The 23,972-nt window shown below is 40.7% G+C and overlaps 3 protein-coding genes across 6 annotated transcripts; 2 read left to right on the top strand and 1 right to left on the bottom strand.

Moving 5' to 3' along the window:
* Positions 1 to 52: 52 nt before the first annotated feature.
* LOC131684582 (negative elongation factor D-like) lies at positions 53 to 2,201 on the top strand. Its single transcript, XM_058967588.1, has 4 exons — positions 53 to 257; positions 330 to 1,054; positions 1,116 to 1,476; positions 1,538 to 2,201. Exons 1-4 carry the CDS (start codon positions 183 to 185, stop codon positions 2,138 to 2,140), a joined length of 1,764 nt encoding a protein of 587 aa, XP_058823571.1. The 5' UTR covers positions 53 to 182; the 3' UTR covers positions 2,141 to 2,201.
* A 52-nt stretch (positions 2,202 to 2,253) lies between these two features.
* On the bottom strand, positions 2,254 to 15,256 carry LOC131684643 (trimeric intracellular cation channel type 1B.1-like). Of its 4 annotated transcripts, XM_058967703.1 has the most exons (5): positions 15,124 to 15,256; positions 14,887 to 14,988; positions 3,352 to 3,795; positions 3,128 to 3,294; positions 2,254 to 3,057 (listed from the first exon to the last, which is right to left on the bottom strand). In XM_058967703.1, exons 3-5 carry the CDS (start codon positions 3,733 to 3,735, stop codon positions 2,781 to 2,783), a joined length of 828 nt encoding a protein of 275 aa, XP_058823686.1. In that variant the 5' UTR covers positions 3,736 to 3,795; positions 14,887 to 14,988; positions 15,124 to 15,256; the 3' UTR covers positions 2,254 to 2,780. The 4 variants fall into 4 exon arrangements, with proteins under 4 accessions (XP_058823686.1, XP_058823666.1, XP_058823676.1 ...); XM_058967683.1 differs by lacking the exons at positions 14,887 to 14,988; positions 15,124 to 15,256 and adding an exon at positions 13,744 to 13,889; XM_058967693.1 differs by lacking the exons at positions 14,887 to 14,988; positions 15,124 to 15,256 and adding an exon at positions 13,502 to 13,709.
* A 4,262-nt stretch (positions 15,257 to 19,518) lies between these two features.
* On the top strand, positions 19,519 to 22,115 carry LOC131684672 (synaptobrevin homolog YKT6-like). The gene is made up of 3 exons (XM_058967753.1): positions 19,519 to 19,700; positions 19,982 to 20,141; positions 20,229 to 22,115. The coding sequence occupies exons 2-3, from the start codon at positions 20,017 to 20,019 to the stop codon at positions 20,701 to 20,703; spliced, it is 600 nt and encodes a 199-aa protein (XP_058823736.1). The 5' UTR covers positions 19,519 to 19,700; positions 19,982 to 20,016; the 3' UTR covers positions 20,704 to 22,115.
* The last annotated feature ends 1,857 nt before the right edge of the window (positions 22,116 to 23,972 follow it).

Here is a 23,972-nt window from a genome sequence, read left to right as displayed (position 1 = left end):
TAAATAAGTGTGTATTTTACGCTATCCCACTTTTATCCGACGTCCTTGAACTAATTTTGACAACTCGTCCAAAATAATATACGACGCGCTTATGATTTCATTTGGCTAGTTTCTGTGCTGTTTTATATTTTTACATATAATTTAAAACAATTTACATTTATAGTATAAATATAGTGTAAAATATGAGCGCAATGGGTGAGGAGTTCGAGGAAGAAAGTTGGATGAACCGCGGTGGTAACCAGCACGGCGAAGAGGAGGTAAACATGAGCACTTGCTTGTAGTATGTATCTGGTATTTATTTTGTTCATTCATTTATCATTCCCAATCAGGCCGATGGACACGACGAACCGCTGGAAAACCCTCAAGAGGTTCTCACCGAATGTCTGGGAAAGTTTGCCACCTCTGACTACATTATGGAGCCAGGAATCTTCGCTCAGCTTAAAAGATACTTTCAAGCGGGCGGAACACCGGAACAGGTCATCAACCAACTATCGGCAAACTATACGGCCGTGGCTCAGATGGCAAATCTTCTCGCCGAGTGGCTCATTTTAGCTGGTGTACGCGTTACCGATGTTCAGGCGATGGTCGAAAACCACCTGAAGGATATGATCCTCAAAACGTTCGATCCGAAGAAAGCGGACAAAATTTTCACCGAGGAAGGTGAGACCCCCGGATGGTTAACGGAAATGATCGAGCATCACACGTGGCGGTCACTGATTTATCGGTTAGCCGAAGAGTACCCGGATTGTCTGATGTTGAACTTTACCATCAAGTTGATTTCGGACGCTGGCTTTCAGAGTGAAATCACGTCGATTTCCACAGCTGCCCAGCAGATTGAGGTGTTTTCGAGGGTACTGAAAACGTCGATTGCCAAATTTTTGAACCACCCGGAAGACTGGCAGAATGCGATACACGAGTGTGCCAAAATGGTTTGCCACGGACAGCATACCTACGTTTACAGTCAGGTGTTGATTCAGGTGCTGTCGCAGGAACCGAAGGGAGGGTTCATTATGAAACGGTTGGCGCAGGAAATTACGAAATATGCACTGAAAAAGTTTGTTTTATAATTGAAATCATTTATTGGGTTATTGCTAAATTTGTTTGTTTTATTACAGCAATCACAACGTTACCCCCATTACAATGGCTCTGAACGGGTCGGCCCGGCATCCGCAAGCTTGCGAAGCTCTAACTTCTATGCTGACTAGAAACGCATTGAATCCGGCCGACATTACGGTTCTTTACCGTAACTACTCATCGCCGGAGCCACCACCAATCGATCTCATTCGCAATCCGCAATTTCTAGACCTGTTGGTTGATTCACTTTTCAAAGTTGGAGTGAAGATCAATCAGGAGCACAAGTCGAAGTATATCTATCTGCTGGCGTATGCGGCTAGTGTTTGTGAAACGGCTGGGAAAAAGGGACAGCCAAAAGGACAACGTACCACCAACAAGGACGAGCTGAAAGCAACTATTCAAGTAACTGTTTAGAATAGAACGTCGATAAAATCCGTTGTTAACGTTTTTCTTTTACTCGTAGGCTGTCGAAAAAGTGCACGCCATATGCAACGTGAACCGCGGATCCACGGAACTAATCGCTGAAATTTCCACACTGTACAACTGCATTCGCTTTCCGGTGGTCGGTGTGGGTGTGATTCGATGGGTGGAAAATACCGTTACTGAACCCTCCTATTTCAAACTGTGCACTGAAAGTTGTCCGCTGCATCTGGCCCTTCTGGACGAGGTCGCCTGTGTTCATTCGTCGTTGCACGACCAGATCCTTCGCCTGTTGATCCAACTGTTTGAATCCAAGCAGGACGAGCTGGAGATTCTGGTTCAACTTGAAATGAAGAAAATGTTGCTGGATCGTATGGTAAATCTGCTAGCCAGAGGGTGCGTCGTGCCAGTTGTGAAGTACATCCGGCAGTGCTGTACCCGTGGCGATACAGATATATCGCTGATTAGATACTTTGTGACCGAAGTGCTGGAGACTATCACGCACCCGTACTCGCCGGAGTTTGTGCAGCTATTTTTGCCAATGGTGGAGAACGAAGAAATCACCGGTTCGATGAGAGGTGAAGGCGATAACGATCCGGTTTCGGAGTTCATTGTTCACTGTAAGGCCCATTACACGACGATCTAGACCAGTGAAGTGAACAGTAAATCTACGTGGTTAAGTAATGAATTTTACGATGAACATAAAATATTGAATTATGAATTCCGAATGCATTTAGGTTAAAATTGAACATTCAACTGTCTGGATTGAATCATTTGTATATTTCACTCGCATTTTGTTTGTAGTTTGAGTCATTTTTGCGTCTTACCTAATACTAATTTACTTGTTCTCAAATTTAAAAATGGTCTCAAAGTTCACCTAAATATTGCCACTCGAATTGCTAATTTGTTCGAGATAAAGGACAACCGAATCTCACCCACTGTGATTTGATTGTGCTTTTGTCTTCCCTTCCATGTTGACTTTTTCTGCGTTGAAAATCAGGTTACTCTTATGAAGTATGATAGTTAAAAGCTGCCTCAAGTCGTTCGTCCATGTCTTCCTTCTCATCAATCTCACTTTGTCACTTCTATCGAATTTGGTATCATCTGACTAGAATGCATCATTCTATTTGTTCTTATATCTAAATTGTTGCGTAGTTGTGTCGAAAGTGCATCGATCTGTGCTTTGAACGTTAAAATAAATCGCGAAAAAAGGCGCATCTAAGCTAAATAAAGTTTTTCAAAAGAAAATTGCCCGATATTCAAACCCCCCCTCCCAAGTTGTGCGTTTAATTAGATTTCTTAGCGTCCTTCGATTCTTCCTTGGCTTGTCCGCGACCTAGGATCTTAGCCAAACTATCCCAGATGCCACCGAAGAACAGTGCACAGCTCAGGTTTTCGAAGGGTACGAACGGATCGTGAATACCCAGTAGCAACGACGACAGCTTGAAGTACACAAGGAAAATGACAATGCCAAAGTAGACCAGGGCGTGCGGTGCTGAGATCAGGTCGGTCTTTTTGTCCAGAACGAAGATGATGGATGCAATGAGCGAGGCTTTCGTGTAGCTAAAATACAGTAAGAAGAGTATATGTTAAAACGGACTCTTTCAAAATTGGTCAGGGTAAAAATACTAACAAACTAGGCTGCAGGAATTCCATAGCGGTTGGAGTCCATACACCACGAATCAATCGCTCGAGCAGCTTGGTGAAGCCAGCTCCATTGCCCTTCAGTGTGCCAATGATGATCATGATGATAAAAGCATTCGGGTACAACTTCGCAGCATGTGTCACGCCATCATGTATCTGATAAGGAAAAGATATAAATTTTGAACAATGCAAAACTGGCACATCGCCACGTACCTTCTTTGCACGATAGATTTCTTTCATGGCACTGGCTACCAATTTAACCGGTAGGAACTTTGCCACCTTGTATCCAACGTCGAAGGGAGTGTAGAAAACGATATACCAACAAGCGGTAGCCACCAGCAGCTGTGGGGTGTTCTTCAACGGCGCCAGGATTGGCTCGCCGAGCAACCCATTGGCGACCATACCACCTGCGAAAACGACCAGCATAGTCGATAGCCAGCAAGCGAGCGGGTGTTTGCGGGAGAATGCTTGCGCCCCCGCACCAAGATCCTCTTTTACCGACAGCGCACACAGTAGGCTGTGGGCGATGTCAAAGTACGGGAACATTTTCAGCTTTATCACCTGATTGGCGATATCCAGGAATGCTTCCGGATCCATTTTGGGTGTCGGTGTGTTGGCCGGTTCGGGTCAAAAAACTCCTCGCGCGCAGGAACTTATCTGTGGAAGATTTGTTTGCCTATATTTATTGGAGACTTTTTTCAACGGTTACAAATATATAAATAAAAGGTGGGAACATCAGCTAGCGGCCGGAGGGCGCCGCGGAACGTAACACATCTTTTTTTTCGTCACCGTAATGTGACAGGCTACTGGCTAAGGCCAAGGATGGCCCATCTCGAGGTGTACAGTTGTCTACATTTTTTTCTACGCCTGCGTCGGCTGTTACTTTTTTCGAGCAAATTTCTTATCTTTGGTGAGCATGTGGCCAGAACGTATTTTGCTAAGATTTTTGTTCTCCCTTGCGTTATGTGCTTGAACCATGTCGTCTTGAGTGGTTGGGGTTTAATGGTTTTATACCAGAGTCTTTGCGAAGCAACTGGCATGTTCCGAGTGAGTTATTGCTGTCTTCCGAGGCATCACTCGGAACATGCCAGTTGCCTAGTTCATACAAGACGTATGACGTTTCGGATTTAGGATTGAGCGTCTAACTAGTGCTAATTTTGGTGCTAGTTTAGATTTATCCGCACTAAGATGGTGCTAGTTACTGATGAGGAGAATCCGAAACGCCAAAAACTAATTTTAAGTTAGGTATTGTGCCCTCCTGCACGAAAAAACTATTTTTTGCATAGCGTACATTGTTACTCCGCATTCTAGTTTGTTTTGTATTAGTGCGTTTCCCACTTTGATCGGGGTTGCCGGATTCGAGTAGCTTTGTCTTCTTACTAGTACCTTCAGTAACGGCAGCTTCCTTTTTCACAAGCGTCCTCAATGTTCGATGTCTCATTTTCCTATCGATAGTGTAGTATTTGTGATTTTCTGACCGTTGAGCTCGATTTTGAGGTAGAGATTAAAAAGAACTGGCGACAGCGGGCATCCTGTGGCAAACCTTGATTGACTGTGGTCTAAATTTTTCCTTGTTCCGTCCTCAGGACCAGGGTTCTCTCCTTCAGGTAACTGTATATTCATGTAATTAGTTTTCCAGGAATCTTTTGTTTCACCATAGCATTTCCGTTTTGACCGAGTCGAACGCTTTCAAGGCATATAGGAATACTACCAGACATTCAAGATTTTGTTTCTTTGCTTCTGGGACTTTGTTTACTACAAAGTTTATGCATGTGGTTACCGAGCAGTTGCTCCTGAACCCGAACGTGGTTTCCGACATTAGCGGGTTGATTTCTGGAACTGAGACTAGCCTGCCTTTCACTGCAGAATTTAACAACTTCAAATTGACGCTCACAAGAGCAACTGGTCTCTTTGAATTCGGGAGGCAAGGGTCTGCTCCGTGTTTAAGGATCGGTTTGATTTGTTATTCGCCATCTTTCCGAAATTCTCTCCCCTGCGACAGCATTTCGACTACCTACTTTGAGAATCTCCATATTTTTCAGCGCAAACTAAAAATCCTACTATTTTTTTCGTCTGAACTACTGGGCAGATTAAAGGGGAAAGAAAAAAGTCAAGCAAGTTTGAATTTACGTAAAGGTAATTATTTCATTAAATCAAACTTATAGTATTTTGGTATTATATTTTTCAGTGAAATAAACTAGCATAAGTCGTAATCAGCTGGTTGAGTTGGGCCACGGCTCTGTCCAACTAACGAATTTTATTCATTAGTTGGACCACAGATAACAGACGTTTAGGCTAGAACAAAATTTCTACAAAAACCTGTGTAAACTTTCAAATTGATAAACGTTGGAAATCCGTGTTTCACTATTGCCATCTGCGCAACTGTTTGCTATACGTGTTTGACAGCTGCTCTCTAACTGCATTGCATCGATCATTGCGCCATCTACAAACGTTTGCCAAACGTGTTTCAGACGTCTGATTTATTCGGAATCTCAGTAGCGGGTATTTACACACGATTCAAATCGAGCCTAAACGTCTGTTATCTATGGTTGGACCTACATACATCTGTTCACATCTCAAATTATTGTTAGATTGATTGTCCAAGTAAATTTGACATGAGATTTTGGCCACAGACAAACAGACGTAACACGAGATGAATTTTCATCGCCCACAGAAAAAAACGGTCGATTTGAATTATGAAAAACCCGCTTGTGAAGCGATTTTGACACATAGCCATAATGCGTCACTTCGTTACCACAAGCACCCGAAAACCAAGATAAAGAGAAAGAAAGGTGGGAGCATTCGTGACTTTTGAATGTATTAGTTTTATACACCTCAAATTGAACATGGCGTCCGCGACCCATAAAATAATTAAACATAAAGATCCGAACAAGCATCCTAATTCTTCTGCGCACGATGAAAAGAGAGAAAAGGCTGAACTTCACCACGGATCTTCCGATTCGAAGACTTAGTGATACTTTTTTATCTCGAAACTACCGATAAAAATAATTATGACTGAACCGAATCAAAACCTCTGTCCACAGAAAAGCCCACCATGTTATTTGTTTATGTTTTTCTTATTCATATTCGTTTGTTTTATCGAAGAACAATGATAACATTGGTCCAGAAATGTGAAATGTATTCCTGTCGAAGAGTCCAAGGCAAGAATTGTTCAAAATCATCTCGTAGTTACCTGCACGATGTCGATCGGTGAGCAGATACATTTTAAGATCTTGCCAATTTAACTGGTTCGGTGTAACGAAACTACCCGGATGTAGATGCAATAGATTCGAATTTGCCGGTCCCCGGAACTTACGGAGAGTTTCAACGTTGGCGGAGTGCAGGAGCTATGGAAACTAAAGATACGCTGAGACCATATTCAATCTGGATATATTTAATGATCAGTCGCAACCCATCAAGCGATAAAACATCAAGTCGTGGGATTATTATGAACGATAATAACTACATATTTAGGTTGCGTCAGGATACAGTTCCGTAGAAGACCAAAGATCAAAGATTTCGTTGAAAGGGAAAGTAGTTTCATGTACTCGTATGCAGAATCATCGTGGCGAAGCATCAGTTTAGAATTTTATTAAATTAAATTCTCCCATAGATCAATTCGCATCAACGATTTCATTTTTAGTTTTCCGTAAATGAAAACTCACTCATTTACGGAAAACTAAAAATGAAATCGTTGATGCGAATTGATCTTGATATTGGCAAGGAAATTTTAGAAGTTGTGTCTCTGCGATCTTGATCCAATGACCTCGATAACAGCCAACTTTTTGAAAATACGCTACATAGCCTTGTTTTTATAGTAAAAGTAAACGCCAGTTTGAAAAATAAAATTAAGAGTTTCTAATGTCTCCTGGATTCCAAAAGAGCGACGGCAAAGAAGAGTACAAAGAGACAAAAATCAATCATACGACCAATTAACGATAAGAATTGATTTCTTCACAGGAAAAGAAAAACAATTTTGGCGTTGCCTAATTTCCTGTAACAATAAATGGTTGAGTTGGATTTTAAAAATGCAGACGTAGCTCTGCATTCTTTTAATTTGTCAATTGTAATTATTATGATGTGGAAAGTGAAGTACGTGATATAGGCGATTTTCCTATTTCGCTCTTCAAATTTAACAACTGCAACAATGCTCCTACCTTTCATCTAGCGGTGTGGGCATTGTTGCCAGGACTTCGGTTGAAAAAAAATTATTTCCCATGGTTGCAAGAATCATATTTTGTGCAATCGGTTCCGAACTAGTTTGACTGGGTAGAGGAGTAACCGCTGTCGCACTCAGCCACAAAAAAACATGACGACAGTAGCGCACCTGGTTTAGATATCCAAACTACCTTCGAAACTGTTAGAGATTTTACACAAGTTGAATGCTGAAGATGGACGTCTGTTCTCTGTGCATAAATGTATGGTGCAATTTTCCAAGAAGAAAATATGTGCTCTTGAAGAACAGCTCATGAAAGAAAGAATGATGTATTTCATTACTTATTCAACGAATATAAGAATATTGCTGCTTCAATATTGATTATCACCTATATTTTCAAGTTCTATTATTATAGTTTAGAGGCCATCAAAATAGAACTGCGAAAACTGTCTGATACGAGGAAGAGTTTATTTGTGTACTGTGACGAGGTACTGAAACGAAAAAGGTATCGTCACAAACGTAAAATCTGTAGCCTAAGGCTAATGCTGTGTATAACATTGCAAGTTTCCATAGGCTCCAAAACTTAATATTTTTCATTATTTGGCTTTTTTAAATATTTGATCCAACTGTATTGGTTATACATATAATAGGTTAGAAATATGCTTGTACCAAACTGTTGACTTAACCCTAAAACTTGCGTTTTCCATCCTAGAACGTTGCACTGGAGTTATGTACCCCACGCGTGTGATCGCAATTTTCGCAGGTAAAAATGCAAACAAAAGAAATGTATAATACATCATTTTGGTTTGAACCAAATAAAAAGTGAAAAAATCGCGGGTTTAACTTTTTCACTAAAATTACTGTAACTTTGCGAATTTTCAACCGATTTGAAAAAATAAAATGATTCTAAAAGTTGAAAGAATCATCTTGAAAGGGTATAAAACGGAATTTCGCGATTACTTTTATCATTTTGTAAATTATGCCTAACATCCATTATCCGGAATACGTTTTGTTTATCGGCCCATTTGAAATGTTCTCGTCGAACTGTGTTTTAAATACATGCAAAGTTTTCAGCACAGACACTTAGGCCCGATGGAATGGAGAAAAATAAATTTGAATGCAGTAACGCTGAAGGAATGGCGAGACATGAATTTTAAAATGAATAGAACATCCTCTAAAACTGCTGCTGGGGACAGCAAGTTCTAGTTTTAAAATTTTCAGTTTTGTATAATAGAACTGTAAAAATTATGAATCTAGATCTGAAACACTCCTGAACATGCTCTTAAGGTTCAAGTTACCTTTTTTAAGCATGTGTTAGAATTGAACGCTTGGTAGTGTGCGTAGGAAAATTTGTGTTCAGCTTTGCCACCGAATTATCCATTTAAACCTTTTTAAAACTCTAAAAGAAGAATATCAGTCGATTTATTAGATCATCACGATTCAATTCATGCAAAATACCTGCTGGAAAAACCATCGGCTTAGCTAAATGGTGCTTTTGAAAAAGTGGCTGTGGTTTTTTTATTGCGCAGTTGTGTTGCGTACCCTAGCTCGGTGTGGTAGTGTGATAAAAAATCACAGCCACTTTTTCAAAAGCACCATCCAGCTAAGCCGATGGTTTTTCCAGCAGGTATTTTGTATGAATTGAATCGTGATGATCTAATAAATCGACTGATATTCTTCTTTTAGAGTTTTGAAAAGGTTCAAATGGATAATCTGGTGGCAAAGCTGAACACAATTTTTCTTACGCATACTACCAAGCCTTGAGGTAACTTGAGCCTTAAGCCACGTCTTTGAATTCAGCTGTCCGATTAGAATACGATTCAGACGATACATCAGCTTCCGTCAACGTCAACGGAACGTCACCGTTCCGTCAGGATAAAATACATGCAGTTAAATGGAGGCATTCACACACAACATCAACGGCACGGAACGTTTTGACGTACGGCACGTGTGAACGAGCGCAAGAGAAAAGTATTTAACTTATCCTGACGGAACGGTGACGTTCCGTTGACGGAAGCTGATGTACCGTCTGAATCGTACTCAGATCTTCTCGTACTCCTGATGCTAGTAATAGGTCTGTTCCAGTACCAGGAGAAACTGGAAGTACTCCGGAGAAAATCGTTCCTGTACTCTCTTCTTCTCTTTTTTCTTCTTCTGGTAGCAAACCGGAGTAAAAAGGAGCAAAGATTTTTTGCTCCTGTTTACTCCGGATTGACTTCCGTGTACTGGAACAAACCTAATGTTTCCACTAGTATTGTGTTGTATACCTGCTCTTCATTGTTTACCGGTAAGTGAACCCAGCCGTTCCAGCTGCGATTTGCTTTTATTCCTCTTTGGGTTCTGTTACCGGATCTCTTCACTAGCAGTCTTGTTTTCTGTGCTTCGATGTCTTCCATTCTAGGGAATTCCTCTTATGACACTATGTCCAGTAGCGAATACCTGTTGGTCCGCTTCGGGTAGTGCGTTTCTGCTTCGACATAGGTCATTCTCTGCGTCCTCATTGTTCTGAGAATGTTTTCCCTCCGTTTGCGTTCCTTGCATTGTCCGTCGTTTTTTGCTGCAGTTTACTTCTTGCAAGGATCTCTTCTGGATGAACCTCCGAGCATTTTTCAAATTTGTTTCTTCCTCTGCAGACCTTCTGCGAGTGCGTAAACCTCCAGGAGTTGTGGCACTGTTTTACAGGAAACATACAGCTCCACTCTCAATAGAGTTCAAAATTTTCCGCCTTTGACAGTGAACATGATGTTGTTTGTTGGCATTAAGCTTACTCCTGTTTCCAACGGGGCTCGGCGCTTAATCCTTGCGGTTAAGTTGTTCTGAATTTCCTCTTCGGCGTACTCCTTGGGGTCTCTTTTGACGAAGCAAAGCGTTTGCGATGATAGGTTTGTTCCAGTACCAGGAGAAACTGGAAGTACTCCGGAGCTAACAGGTAGAAAATCGTTCCTGTATTATCTTCCTCTCTTTTTTCTTCTTCTGGTAGCAAAACGGAGTGAAAGGGAGCAAGAATTTTTTGCTCCGGAGCAACAGGGAGTAACTTCCGTGTACTGGAACAAACCTGATATCGAACCTGGTGCCAACAATTTCCTATTGTATTTGTCGAATTGGATTTTTTCCAATAGAGGATACATTTCCTTCCGCTCTGGAAGGATCTTGAACCGCGATCGCCCTAGTTTGACGATGTCCTTTTGCTTGGGGAAGCCTTCTAGGGCCAGTGTTCTTCCAACCGCGACCGGAGGGTTGGGCATCTCCTTCTCAAAATCGAGTGGTTCGAGAAACGCCACTTTGGATAGCGTCTGGAGATTCGTCGTCGAGCGATTCGTTCTAGCGTTTTCCTTCCAAACTGAGGTGTTGTTTGTTATCCGTTTGCCCGCCATAACAGCCGTTTGGGAATCTGTCACGCTGTTAGAAGTCAAATCAAAACTCGTCGAAGAAGGAATATGAGCTATTGCAACAGAACAAGATCATTCAATGGCAGCTAAAAGCAGACGAGTGCCAGTTGGATGAAAAACGAAAGCACGCCCCAAAAGGAGCAGAACCTACGTGACATCAAACTGAAGGAAGAGCTAAAAGAGCGCTAAAAATTATGCAGCAACAAATAAGAAAGGAATCCTTTAAAAAGTCGCAAGAAATCATCCGTCAGTGGGTGCAAAGGAGAAGCAGAGACAGTTGTTTCAGATATGGGAAGCAGGGTGCAAAACTGGTTGGATTCCCCGACAAATACTGTCGATCCAGACCGCGAAAATATGCCCAACAAAGGATTATTCAGCAATTCCAAAAGTAACAGTACTCTCAAAGCATTCGCGCCGTCTAAAACTACTTTATCCTTCCGCACCGGTTCGCAGTAGTTCAACGCAAAAAATCCCACACCGCGCCGACTGAAACCCGTTCCGCCGCTGCAAAAATTACCGTACTTTCCCTGTTACCGAACAAAACTCTAACACTAGAGCAGACTGCCATCCGGAAGGCGGGATCCAATTGTCCGATCGATGATGAATAAAATTCAGCACGTTCCGGCTTTAATGCATGGAGTGCCATCAGAAACATCTTAATTGCTCATCCCTTCCCACCGAACACGTGGGCGTAGCGGTTAGTCACATGTTTTCTGGTGACCTCAAGTGGACACTCTTTCACATCGTGCATGTCGTTCTATCAAGCGACAAAGACCGTTTGAGCACTTTCACATTCATCGATGAGAACTCTTCGTATACTCTATTGAAAAAATCTGCTGCAAGTTCACTGGCGGTCGAAGATCAGTCCGAACCACTCACGTTTCAATGAACCGAAAATATGAGGCGGATCGAGTCGAAGTCGCAACGTGTGCAGGTTGATCTGGGATGAGGCACTCAGTACAATTAACTGCCTGATCCTGCCATCCCACAGTGGTCGGAAACGCCAAAAACGCGAACTTAATTCACTAGAGGCCAAACCATCGAATATATTCACAGGGTGTCTTTGGAAGAATTGTTCGTATGAACCATTTTTTGTTGGGAAAATCATCCGACAGTAAAATCCTTATAACGGAATCGGTAGACTGTCGTACAAGCCCCAGAAGCAGCTGGAAATTAGCGAGACTTGTCATCGAAGATTCCCAGCTCTCACACGCAGATACAAGTGGTTTCGCGACGTTGAGAATCGTGCTATGTTATGCTAATCATCATCATACTAATCAGCTTTATCAGAAAGCCAGATGTAAACATTTTCAGCCGCTCTTCATTTTGTTTCACTGAATCGCACACCGGCTTAAAATCCACATGGTGATGGTGAGCCCGCAAGTTATATTCCCGGATTTCATCCAGAATTTGTGCCAGGATCTTTATGCCTCGACAATTATTGCACTAGAGTTTGTGTTCGGGTTGGAGGGATCACGGCGGAAAACTTTTCATGTTCAAAATCCCGTGCTAAAATCCGTAATCAAATTTTGAAGGGGTACGGTTGACGTATAAATTGAAGATCAACGAAGACACCTAAAACGAATATTACTTCAATAAGTGGAAGAAAATGCCGAAGATGGTAATTACTGACCATTTTTCACTATTCATAGAGGTAAACTGTTTTATTAATAGGTAAAAGCTAACCGTCGGTAAAAGACAACGGATCTTATGACAATGTGACGCTTATGAGACGCACGCAAAATATAAGCTAGAACACCAAAGGCACCAACTACATAATTTAAACTTAACCGTCGCACTAACACAACAACATAAGATTATAATGCGAGGCGGAGAAAATGTCAGAGGACTCACCCACGTGGTGTTAGGGCCTTTCCATATTAAATTTGAGCTAAAATTCAGAACCACGAAATAATACTCTCGTTGGTCTCTGTCCACAATGAGTGCTAATCAGCGACGTCACATCGGCATCCTAGCCCTAGACATCGAGCCCCCGATAGTTGGACTAGGACAACCACCGTATCGTCCCTTCCGAAAACGGGACCAGAACATATTCAACTTAAAAAACTTGAACGACCTCGGTTGGGATTGAATCTAAACCACTAAGGATAGAGGCAGAGCCAAGATTAGAAGATAAGATTTGAAAACTGTGGTTGTTGGAATAGGATTGACCAACAATTCGGACAAACCGGCTCAGATCTGAAAAAACTAGAAAATACACTATATACGTCGAGTGTCACTTAAAGCTCAGATTACCCCATTACCGACGAAGCGGTCAGGCTTAAAAAATCTCCCGAATTCGATGTACGTTAAATATAAATTAATGAGTCACGTTGTTTTGAGCACCTATCCAACCATTGATTGCTGTACGTATGAAGTAAAGTTTTGAAATCATTTTAAATTGGATCTGACGCTGCGTCTAAGACACAGTATTCTAAACGTGGCTTCAAAATAGTTGGCAGTTGTACACACAAGCTTTAGGAAGCAGCACATTTCCCCTTTGCACCATAACACAGTCATCATCAACCGAGACAGGTCTGACAGAGACAGTTTGCTGTACGATCACCTCATGAATGTGAATAAAAAAAAAATAACACAAACATCTAGACGGAAAATTGACCGTGAAAATGATTTCACCTCACACTTGACTTTCGTGATTGTTTCGTAGCAAAGCCACAATTTACTGACCCCTGCCCAGTGTGCGGGCTCGCCAACTGAGGGGGGCAATTATTGATCACGCAAACACATTTTCAAAAACTCCAACCAAAAATGCAGGGGTTAAATGGTTTCCCTTTCATTGAGCAGATGATATACGCACTCTTGAAATACACACACACGATTATCCCGGGTGGTCTAAACTTATTCAGCTGGCCGGGGATCACCAGAAAGCTATGACGTTCCGCACACGTCCACACTGCCCGAACTCCAGGGGCGAAAAGAGCTGAAAACTATTGCGGGATCCTCGATCACGGTCCCGCTCCCCTGTCTCAGCTAGAACATTTTTTTTGTTGCTACTAGCTACTTTACCAAACTGCCACAGAGTGAAAATAAGTAACGTACTTCTCTGGATATGCGAGAAAAAGCCTCTTGGGAAGGAGAAAAATTTTCCTGCTACCGCCTGCTAGACGAATTTTCCTTACACTGTCCGTCACCACGCATACGAACGCACACCGCGAGCACCGTAGCCCGGCGACGGTGTCTTCTGGGGGTGCTATATTTAGAATTGTACGGATGAAGAGGTTACCGCCTGCAAAGATAGCTCCTGTTCGTGTATACTGCACCGAGAACTTCGTTTGATATTTACACATGATCGTTTGGAGGGAGAGCGTCCGAGGTATGCTCGCGAGAAGGTATAAAATCTCTGGGAAGATCAATTCGCTCAATCTTATATGTTGTTTGATCTTGTGTAACATGGTATTTTTGTTACACTACCACTTGAGAACTTAGTGACCATTTGATTTTATTATTCTTGTTTAACATAGCGTACATTACATTATAAATTTTAGTAATGAGGTGCTCGTTCACAAACTGTGACCTTTCAACCCTATTGTCCACTAAATTGACCATCATTTAATTTTTATAAGATATAAGCACCGTAAAAAATTATGTGATTGGCTTTAAACAACTAAGTTGTGCTACTAGGTTCATCCGGACACGACAGTCCTCAGTAAAGACAGAAATTGTACTGAACTAGCATAAATACAAACTATGTGTAAAAAGTTATTGACGGTTGCAACACATTAACTTGATCATCATGACACTCATCAGACGTTTTTCTAGCGTTCTTCGTATGTAGTTCAATATTCTGACGCTCCAAAAACACTTGATGCTTGTTTTGGTGATCATACTTGCTGGGCGGTGTTTAATAGCAGAGCTGTTCTCACGTGATGCCGTTACATGTTCAGGGTGCTATAAATGGTTACCTAGCACATTTGACCGGATTCCACAAGGATGCTGGTTATAGTCCTGCATCTGAGGCGATTTTATCGCACAAGTCATTCTCATAGGTTTTTATAATTGATAGGCCATCTGTTTTCCGTTGAACATTGTCAAGCAGATTTTACTATGCTTTCTTGGGATTTCTTGTTTAGAATAACCAGCTTGGAAATATTAACCCTTCTCGTATGTAACTCTGTACCTGAATTGCGCTCATTTCTACCGTAACCACTTGATTAAATGGTTTAAAGAAATAAAAATACTTACCAAAGCCGTTTAGGCCGGTTTGTGCGATGTAGTATAAAAAAGGTTCCCTCTAACAGCCAAATCCCTTTATGAGCGAAAATTTACTGATCATCTGGGTTGGTGCTGATTGATGGAAAAATCGTGTTTTAATATTATGTAGCATGTATGTATACTGTACTTATAAGTAAATATAATGATCAGATTAATATAAAATAACGAAACAGATTTTAATAGAAGATCATGGGGATGTTTACTTACCTCACATAAAAAATAAACAGTGACAAAGTGAAACACATGCTACCGAATGCTCAAGAACCAACAACCCCGCAAACATAAACAGTGAGCATGCGTTGAACCTAGAGCATAAAAGGGCCAAACGTGTGTTTTAAATAATTTTTTACACTGAACTCAACTACCATGCAGCTAAAATATTTTTGTTCATTTCTCGACAAACATAGACTTATCCAGCTGTGTTGGTATTGTGCCGTTTTGACGTTTGAACTGGGAGGAAAACAAATCGTTTGCAGGACGAATTGGGAGGAAAACAAACTGCTTCTGGGTTTAAGTGGAGGGCGGTAGAATAAAAATGCGAGATCTCAGTGTGCGCCCGAACAGAAAGCAATATCGAAATTGATCGTAGGAACGTTGAATTTACAACAGTTTTATTTGTTAACAACAAGTTTTCTTGTGACATCAATGTACTTATCCTTCATGCCTCCAAAATCTACAACGGAAAAACAATGTAAATCGATGTTTTTGACTTCAGAATGTATGGGAAAAGATCAATCTTTCATTGTTACATCCCTTAACGACCCCCCTTTTTCCATGTAAAAATCGGGTTTACAATGAAATTGGATGAACAAATAACAAATGTGATTTTATTTCCATTATAATTTTCCAGAATAACATTGTTTTTCGTTGCAATGTAACAATAAAAAATGCTGTAATACTGTTGAGCATTTCTATTTGGGTATACGGCGCAAATTCGTTATTTGGATCACGACTGCGCCCCAACAAGCGAATCGTATCCGTTAATTGGGGCAACTGACAGCTGACAAAAATTATCCGAGGGAAACGCTGATAAACAAATAAAAAAATAAACAGTTCGGTTCACGAAAGTTAGCTGTTTCCTCCTAGTTTAAAGTTGATCTTTGCGATAAAGTATGTCATTAGTGTTTCTTACGCGATTAATTCTTTTTTTGAATAGTTCCTTTACATAAAACAGTAAATGGATACACCGCCGAAAAAAGCCGCATATATGCTACGTTACCACCAGAGTCGGAAAATGTTTTTTTCATTTGCCAAAATCAGGCGAAAATGACGAAAGAACGAAGCTTCTTTCCATACCACTAGCACTTTGCGAAATCGAAAATGAGACAACAGGCTAGGACAAAGCAAGCATGTAGCAGAGCGTTTTCATTATTCTCTCCACACGCTCGTTTTCGCTTTGAGATTCAGAATGATATTGGTACATTCGATATTGAACTTACTGCTGGGGAAACGAACATACACTAGCAATGATATTTATTTGTCGATGCTCGATTCTGTAGATTTGCGAGCTAATGATGGTATTGTAAGACGGAAGCCTGGTCGGTGTACATATTTCTTATTTTAATTATGTTCTCGTTGCATTATTAGATGGACATTGCATTAATTTCATTTAATGAATGAAAGTCGCAAATTACTGACCATGCATCAAAACGAAATTGCAACTTCGGATTGTCATAGGAAAACGAAAGTCGCTGCTGCTGCTACTCGTTTTCATAGAATCGAGAGAGGAGGGGACATCGCCTTTATTGTTTTATTTTTTCATGCAGTTAGCGACGAAAGAGGCAGGGAAAGGACGAAAATGAATTCTCTGAATTTCGTCGTTCATTGAATAGGTATGAGAATTTTAGGCTCTGGTTACCACTAACTAAAAATCATTGGATAATGCGACTGAATACAGCAGAGCTGACCTCCAATGGGGTTTTCGATTGATTGACACCGGTGTAGTGGAATGCACTGAAACTGCACCGTTTCTGCACTTTCTAGCAGAAGTGCAGAAAACTGGATATGTTCCAATGACACTTCTGCTAGAAAGTGCAAAACCAGTGCACTCCAGTACACCGGTGTCAATCAATCGAAAATCCCACAAGAAGTTAGCAACTAATGGGATTTTCGATTGATGTGCACCGGTGTAGTGGAGTGTACTGGTTTTGCACTTTCTAGCAGAAGTGTCAATGGAACATACCCAGTTTTCTATACTTCTACTGGAAAGTGCAAAAATGGTGCAGTTCCAGTGCACTCCACTACACCGGTGTCAATCAATCGAAAATCCCATAACACACAACGACACAAACTAATTGATGCTGATTGAAAGAAGCGCAACATATAACAAATTTATTTCTCTAAAAAAATACCGGAAGATGAATTCAAAAAATAATGTTCCATTGGATTTCAAAGTATGTTTTTTCTATATCACCACAGAAATCAACCAATGAGCCCCTTGAAATCGATAACTTTCAAACGTCAATCACTTTTTGACTTTCAGTTTTGACATAAGAGTGTCTTTTAGTTGGGGCATGCCCCAACTAGCGGGCACCCGACTAACGAATTCGCGCTGTACTTGAAAAGAGTCCAATCCAAAAACATCCCAACAACAAGAAAGGCATCAAAATAAACGTCACATAATCATCAGCTGTAGACAAAAGGGTTCACCCGCATGAACTAGAAGTTAACGTCTCGCCAAAAAGGGTTTATGAAAGAAGGCACAAAACCAGTGCGATGTTTCACAAGGGACCAAAACATTTATCTGAAAAAACCGTTCAAAATACAATTTTTTAATAAATCTGGTATATTATCCGGAAAAAAATGGTCAATTGGGTCATCTATATATAGTTTTCCGATCCATTCGATAAATTTTAGGTCCAATATACATAATATAACATCATTTCAAAAAAAATGTCGTTGTAATACGTGAAAACGATTTTTTTATTTTTCAAATAAATCTATAACATCATTTCAAAAAAAAATTCGTTGTGATACGTGAAAACGATTTTTTTATTTTTTAAAACATAGACAACCATACATAGCAAAACTGCGGTTGTTTACATCTGGTCTATCAAGACAACACCCAAAATGAAAAAAATATATGCATTGGATGGTGTTTATGTCAAATAAAAATAACCCTGCGGGAAAACCGGGAAAACATGTATTCATTTTTTCTTACAGGGCATCATTTGTTGTGAAATTTGATATGTCAAATGCTTCTGATAGTGTCAAATCGAGACTGTCATCATATTTCTTTATTTTAAATTTAAATTTTATTTGCATGTTTCCTGAGTTGGAAAAAAAACATTGTTGTAATCACAAAAAGCAGCTTTATCGATGTATGTAATAAAAAAGATTTTTTTTCTCATTTAATGACCCCATTTAAAAGGTCATTATGTTGTTTGGTCCTTATATTAAGCTCCTGTTCATAAATGGAAACATAAAGTGCGAGGTAATTTTTCAGACGCCATTTTCTCAACAGGAGCATATTGTATTTAATGACTTATGAAATGTTGACGTCGATTTATTTTAATTGAGGGCCAGGGGTGCTAACCTTCCAGATTTATCTGGATTCGTCCAGATTTTTTAGTGTCGTCCAGACATACAGATTTATGTTTGTCTTATCAAGATTTCAGAAAATTTGTTCGGATTTATCCAGACAATTTGAAAAATTACCAAATTAGATATCAGAATGCATTGTTGATTTTTAAACCACCTTTTCGAGCTACGCTTTTGAAAACAAGGATTTTTAGAATAGTTGGAAACACGAAATTAAATGCATTTCTCGAGTACTTTTTCAAATGGACGTAAGTAACATTGAGAGCCTCTCTTTGTTTACTTTCTCTTTCGTTTATTACGACGTCATTACAACACTTTGTACTAATTTTCCAGTACATAACGAAAGCCGACGGTTTTTACTACAATATTATGCAAAGCGTAGAGTAGTAAATGTTGAAATGGCCGAGTAATGAACAGAAGAGAAAGACCTCAAAGAGAATCTCTCATTGTTACTTACGTCCATTTGAAAAAGTACTCGAGATTTCTTTCCATCAAAATAGAAATTCGTAATGCATTTTGCGTTGCGTGCAATGTATTTTGGGTTGCGTGTAAGACGTCAAAACCCTACAAAAAACAGCCCTACATTCAACAAAACATCGAACAAAGTGGATCATCGTAGGACGATTGTTAAGTAATCTTTTCTGCGAGGGAGTGCAAAGTTGATGCAAAAGTGGAAATTAAATGCATTTTTTTCTAAGTTGATGCAAATTTGTTATACATTCCTAGAGTGATCTGCCCCTAGTCGCAACCTCAAATTCAATCCTCAGCTTTTTCCAAAAATTAGGCAATCCAAACAATCCCAGACATTTTTGAAAATTATTACAGACTTCTTGGAAAAACACTTGGCATCCCTGTTGAGGGCCAATTTCTTCACCCTCGCTTAGTGCTTAAGCGAGGTTTAAACGTACTGGTGAACCTGGTTTAAAAGTTAAACGATGATGAAGAAATCGGCCCTGAGTGTGTGGAATATGGTACTGTTACGTAAATTTCAATCCACACTACGCCCTTTGCTAAATAATGTAGACTCCTGACGTTTGTAAATGACTTTTTGATTTCTTTTTTGTTAATGTTGAAAGTGTTGTCAAAAGCAGATCTGGTTGAAAGGATTAATAGCAGCCACCCAACCAAAGAGAGATAAGTTTTAATTTTTTGTCTACTATAGAAACATAACGGATTATTTCCTCTGCTGATAACGTAGTCAACTGATTGCTCTCAACAGTTCCACGCACGGATCTGTATATGAGGTATGTAAGCAATAATAATGTAATGTTGCATCGATGACAAAGACGATTTTGAAGCTAAGTGAAAAGGAAAGTGCGTAGGAGAGACAAATCAACAAGGACCAGTCTGGTGGGCGCTCAATTATCGATTTTTAATCTTTATAATACGTAGAATTACAATCGATAATTTGATGTCTAGGGGAATGTTCCTTGCTGGTTTTTCTCATCTACGCACTTTCCTTTTCCATAAGGGACATGGTTGTCCATCGATACTGTGTGATGTTATTGACCGCATCTTATTGTAGGTACCTGCACGAAGATCGACCCGCAATACATTAAAATGGTCAAACTATACGCGATCAGTGTGTTCTATAAAGCACCAAACGATGCTCGAGTGCTAAAATCGACTTACGACCTACAGAGTTTTTCCTTTTTTCAAAGAGGATCAGTTCAGGAATTTATCAGGTAACTATCCTTTTCATATAAGTTTGTCACGATGCTATTTAACTTTTTTAACCAATTTACAAGTTATTAATTCAAAATTCAATCCAGTTTTGCCAGCAAAACACTCGTCGAGCGGACACAAGCAGCGGCACGCCAGTCGGTCAAGCAGGATGTCTACATGTGCCACGTCTACGTCCGAGCGGACAATCTCGGTGCGGTGATAATCTCCGATCACGAGTACCCCCATCGGGTAGCGCATACACTGTTGACCAAGGTTTTAGACGATTTCAGCGCCAAAGTTAGTTCAGATCAGTGGCCTTCCGGTAATGAGTCTTCGATCGATTTCAAAACTCTACCGGCTCTACTCAGTAAGTATCAGGATCCACGCGAAGCAGATGCACTGACGAAAATGCAAGAAGATTTAGATGAAACAAAAATTATCCTCCGTAATACAATCGAAGCCGTGCTGGAACGGGGTGAAAAGTTGGACGATCTGGTGTACAAATCGGAATCCCTTTCAATGCAAAGCAAAGCGTTCTACAAAACGGCTAAGAAAACTAACTCCTGCTGTAACTTTGGCTAAATCCTAAGCGTCGCGAAAGGCAACTTCCACTCAACCCACCAATTGTGCTGAGGACTAGACGATTAACTTTTAAAACACGATTTGGTCAGTGCATTTTCCATGTGCGGGTTCTCCGGAGTGTATTAGGATCAGCATGATTTTATAAATTATTTTATGCGTTTAAATGTTCTGCGGAGAGATTTGCCTAAATGTATTGCAAATCGTTCCATATTTGCTGAAGCAGAAGCGAATTCGTTTTGGGTAACATCTGAGTATTTCCGGTGTTAAAATTCTTCGATACAATGTCCTCGATGGTTATATAATGATCGAAAATGCTGAGTGGCAAATTAATCAATTACATTAGCAACTGATTGACATTCTAAACGAAAAAAATGAAACTATTTTCAAAAATATATAACGAATGATGGAAGTTTCACGGAGAAATAATTCTAATTTTAAATTGCATTATTTTTAAGAGCATCTCACCAGTGCTTTATTTGAGTGAGTTTAATCAGAGTAAATTATGATATATGAGATTCTCTGCATAAGCACAGACTAAACACGACGACTGATTATTCCACAGAAAACACTCCATATGGCATAATATTTATTGCAAGACAGCGACATTTGCGTTACGACGTAATGATTTTTCGAACAAATATGGTATCAGTCATTATTGAGAATGTAAATCTCATTCATGAAAAGTGGTAAAATATCCAGGAAAGCATTCAAAAAGATTTTGAACCATACAAATAAAACGAAATGTAGAAAATCTATCGGGGAATTTCTACTTACAAAATGCGTTATACCAAGCGTCCATGTCATTTCTTCATAACTATTATGCCATAAGAGGCACACCAGAAACAACAATTGATAAAACCAAGGAAAGTTTAAGCGGCGAGTAGGGATTCCATTCACCGATTACTCTAGGGTAATTTTGAAAGGAATCGTGATACAAAAAAGGTAGATATTTCAGTGATAAGTATTATTGTTGAAATGGATTGATCAATGACTGAGTTCCGAGTTCGTTAAACCGTGATATAGCTATGGGAACTTAACCAACATTATATTCTTTGTTGAGTAAATCCTGTCATTGAAAGATTTCTATATGTAATCACCGTAAATTACCAATATTGTTTCCAATTGGCCAAAACGAGCTCTATGGACAAATTATGATATACCCACTATTAGACCCAAGAACATTATATCTTACTCATTTCAAATCTCGCGATTTGTATCTGGCCGCTTTCAAGCTACTATAGAAATGAATTGAATCATCACCTAAAGCCAGCCATTGGCAATAAGGCAAGGTTAGGCATCACGTGTGCAATGTTCAGATGAAAAGGCAAACAATAAACGAAATGCAACAATAAAGCTATTAGTTTAAATGTGAAACGTTAATATTGTAAGAAAAATACATCAACATAGTTTAACCGCAGTCTATATGTTTTGTGAATTGAAATCAGAAATCTAGAACCTTCGAAAGTTCGTATATTTGGCACGACTCAATATGTGAGCCACTGGGGGCTCGTTGTGTTTTCATAGCGCCGCTTTCTTTTGCACACGAGTTTTTCGCAAGAGCCTCACTTGATCCGTGAAATGGTTCGTCCTTTGAGCCATTTAGTTCTCGACTGATCTATTGCATTCCGTATCCATATATTACGCCGCTTAGAACCTCTGCGCTCTTGAGTCATTTTGCCCCGAACTCTGTTCGGCAAATTCCCTAGCTTCGGATACTTTGGATGCTACTGTCTTTGACTGCTAGCTATGGAGGAAAGCAGTGCTCTGTAAGCTTATTCTCCAGAGGAGAGTGGCTGGGGTTTTTGTTTTTTTGCAGTTATCTACGGAAGCAAAGTGCTACAACAAATTAAATCAACAAAACCGTTCACGAATTCGCATGAACTTACATTACCGTTCAGGCTAGAGCCTTGTTTTCTCTTGCTGTGTGCAGAAGCCGTCTCCACTCCACTCGGTCCATTGCTGCTTGTCGTCGCAGTCTTCGAAGGGTCCGCAGGTCGTCCTCTATCTGATCGATTCACCGTGCTCGCTGTCTTCTTGTTCCTGTAGGGTCGCCCTCAAGAACCATCTTCACCGGGTCGTCGTCCGGCATTCTTACGTCGTGTTCAGCCCACCGCAAACGTCCTATTTTTGCGGTATGCGCGATGGATGGTTTTTCCAGCAGCTGATGCAACTCATGGTTTACTCGCCTGTGCCACGTTCCGTCTTCCATCTGCACGCCACCATAGATGGTACGCAACACTTTTCGTTCGAAAACTCCAAGAGCGCGTTGGTCCTCCACGAGCATAGTCCAGGTCTCGTGGCCGTAGAGGACCAGCTTCTTGTAGATAATCAACTTCATGCGGTGGCGAATTTTCCGGAGTCCAAAGTAGGTACGATTTCCCCCCAAGATCCGTCTCTGAATTTTTCTGCTGGTATCATTGTCGGGGGTTACCAGTGAGCCCAAATACACGAATTCGTCGGCCATCTCGATTTCGCCACAGTCAATCTGACCTCGGGATGGGAGGTTCACATTGTCGTCTGTAGAACCTCTTCCTCTCATGTATTTTGGCTTCGAAACGTTGATGGCAAATCCAATCCTGCTGGCTTCAGCTTTCAGTCTGATGCACGTTTCCGACATCGCCTCAAAGTTCCATGCCATTATGTCAATGTCGTCGGCGAAGCCAAGAAGCTGAACGGACTTCCTGAAGATCGTGCCACTTGTGTCTATCCCCGCTCTCCTTATTACACCTTCTAACACAAAGGGACTCGAGAGTGTCCCTGATACTCGAACAACGCACATCACCCGATCCATCGTCGCTTTGACTAACCGTGTTAGTTTATCCGGAAAACCGTACTCGTGCATTATCTGCCATAGCTGATCTTGATCGATTGTGTCATACGCCGATTTGAAATCGATGAACAAATTATGTGTGGGCACGTTGTATTAGCGGCACTTCTGCAGCAATCCAACTTGTCACCCTTTTTGTAGATTGGACAAACGACACTCTCCATCCACTCCTCCAAAAGAATATTCTCCTTCCAAATTTTGGCGATTACCCAGTGCAGCACTCTAGCCACTGTTTTACCACCGTATTTTAATAGCTCGCTGGGTAGTTGATCTACACCGGTAGCTTTGTTGTTTTTCAGCCGACCGATCTCCTCCTTGACTTCTTGGAGATCAGGGGCCGGCAGCCTATCGTCTTCTGTGCGTGCTTCAGGATCCGTTGCCATACCGCCTTCGTCCTCTGCTGCTTCACCGTTGAGGTGATCGTCCTTCTACCTCTTAATCA

This window comes from Topomyia yanbarensis, chromosome 1, assembly GCF_030247195.1.
Source record: "Topomyia yanbarensis strain Yona2022 chromosome 1, ASM3024719v1, whole genome shotgun sequence".
NCBI classification, from domain to species: domain Eukaryota; kingdom Metazoa; phylum Arthropoda; class Insecta; order Diptera; family Culicidae; genus Topomyia; species Topomyia yanbarensis.
The sequence above is the reverse complement of the archived record's forward strand: the minus strand, read 5'-3'. Positions and strand labels throughout refer to the sequence as shown.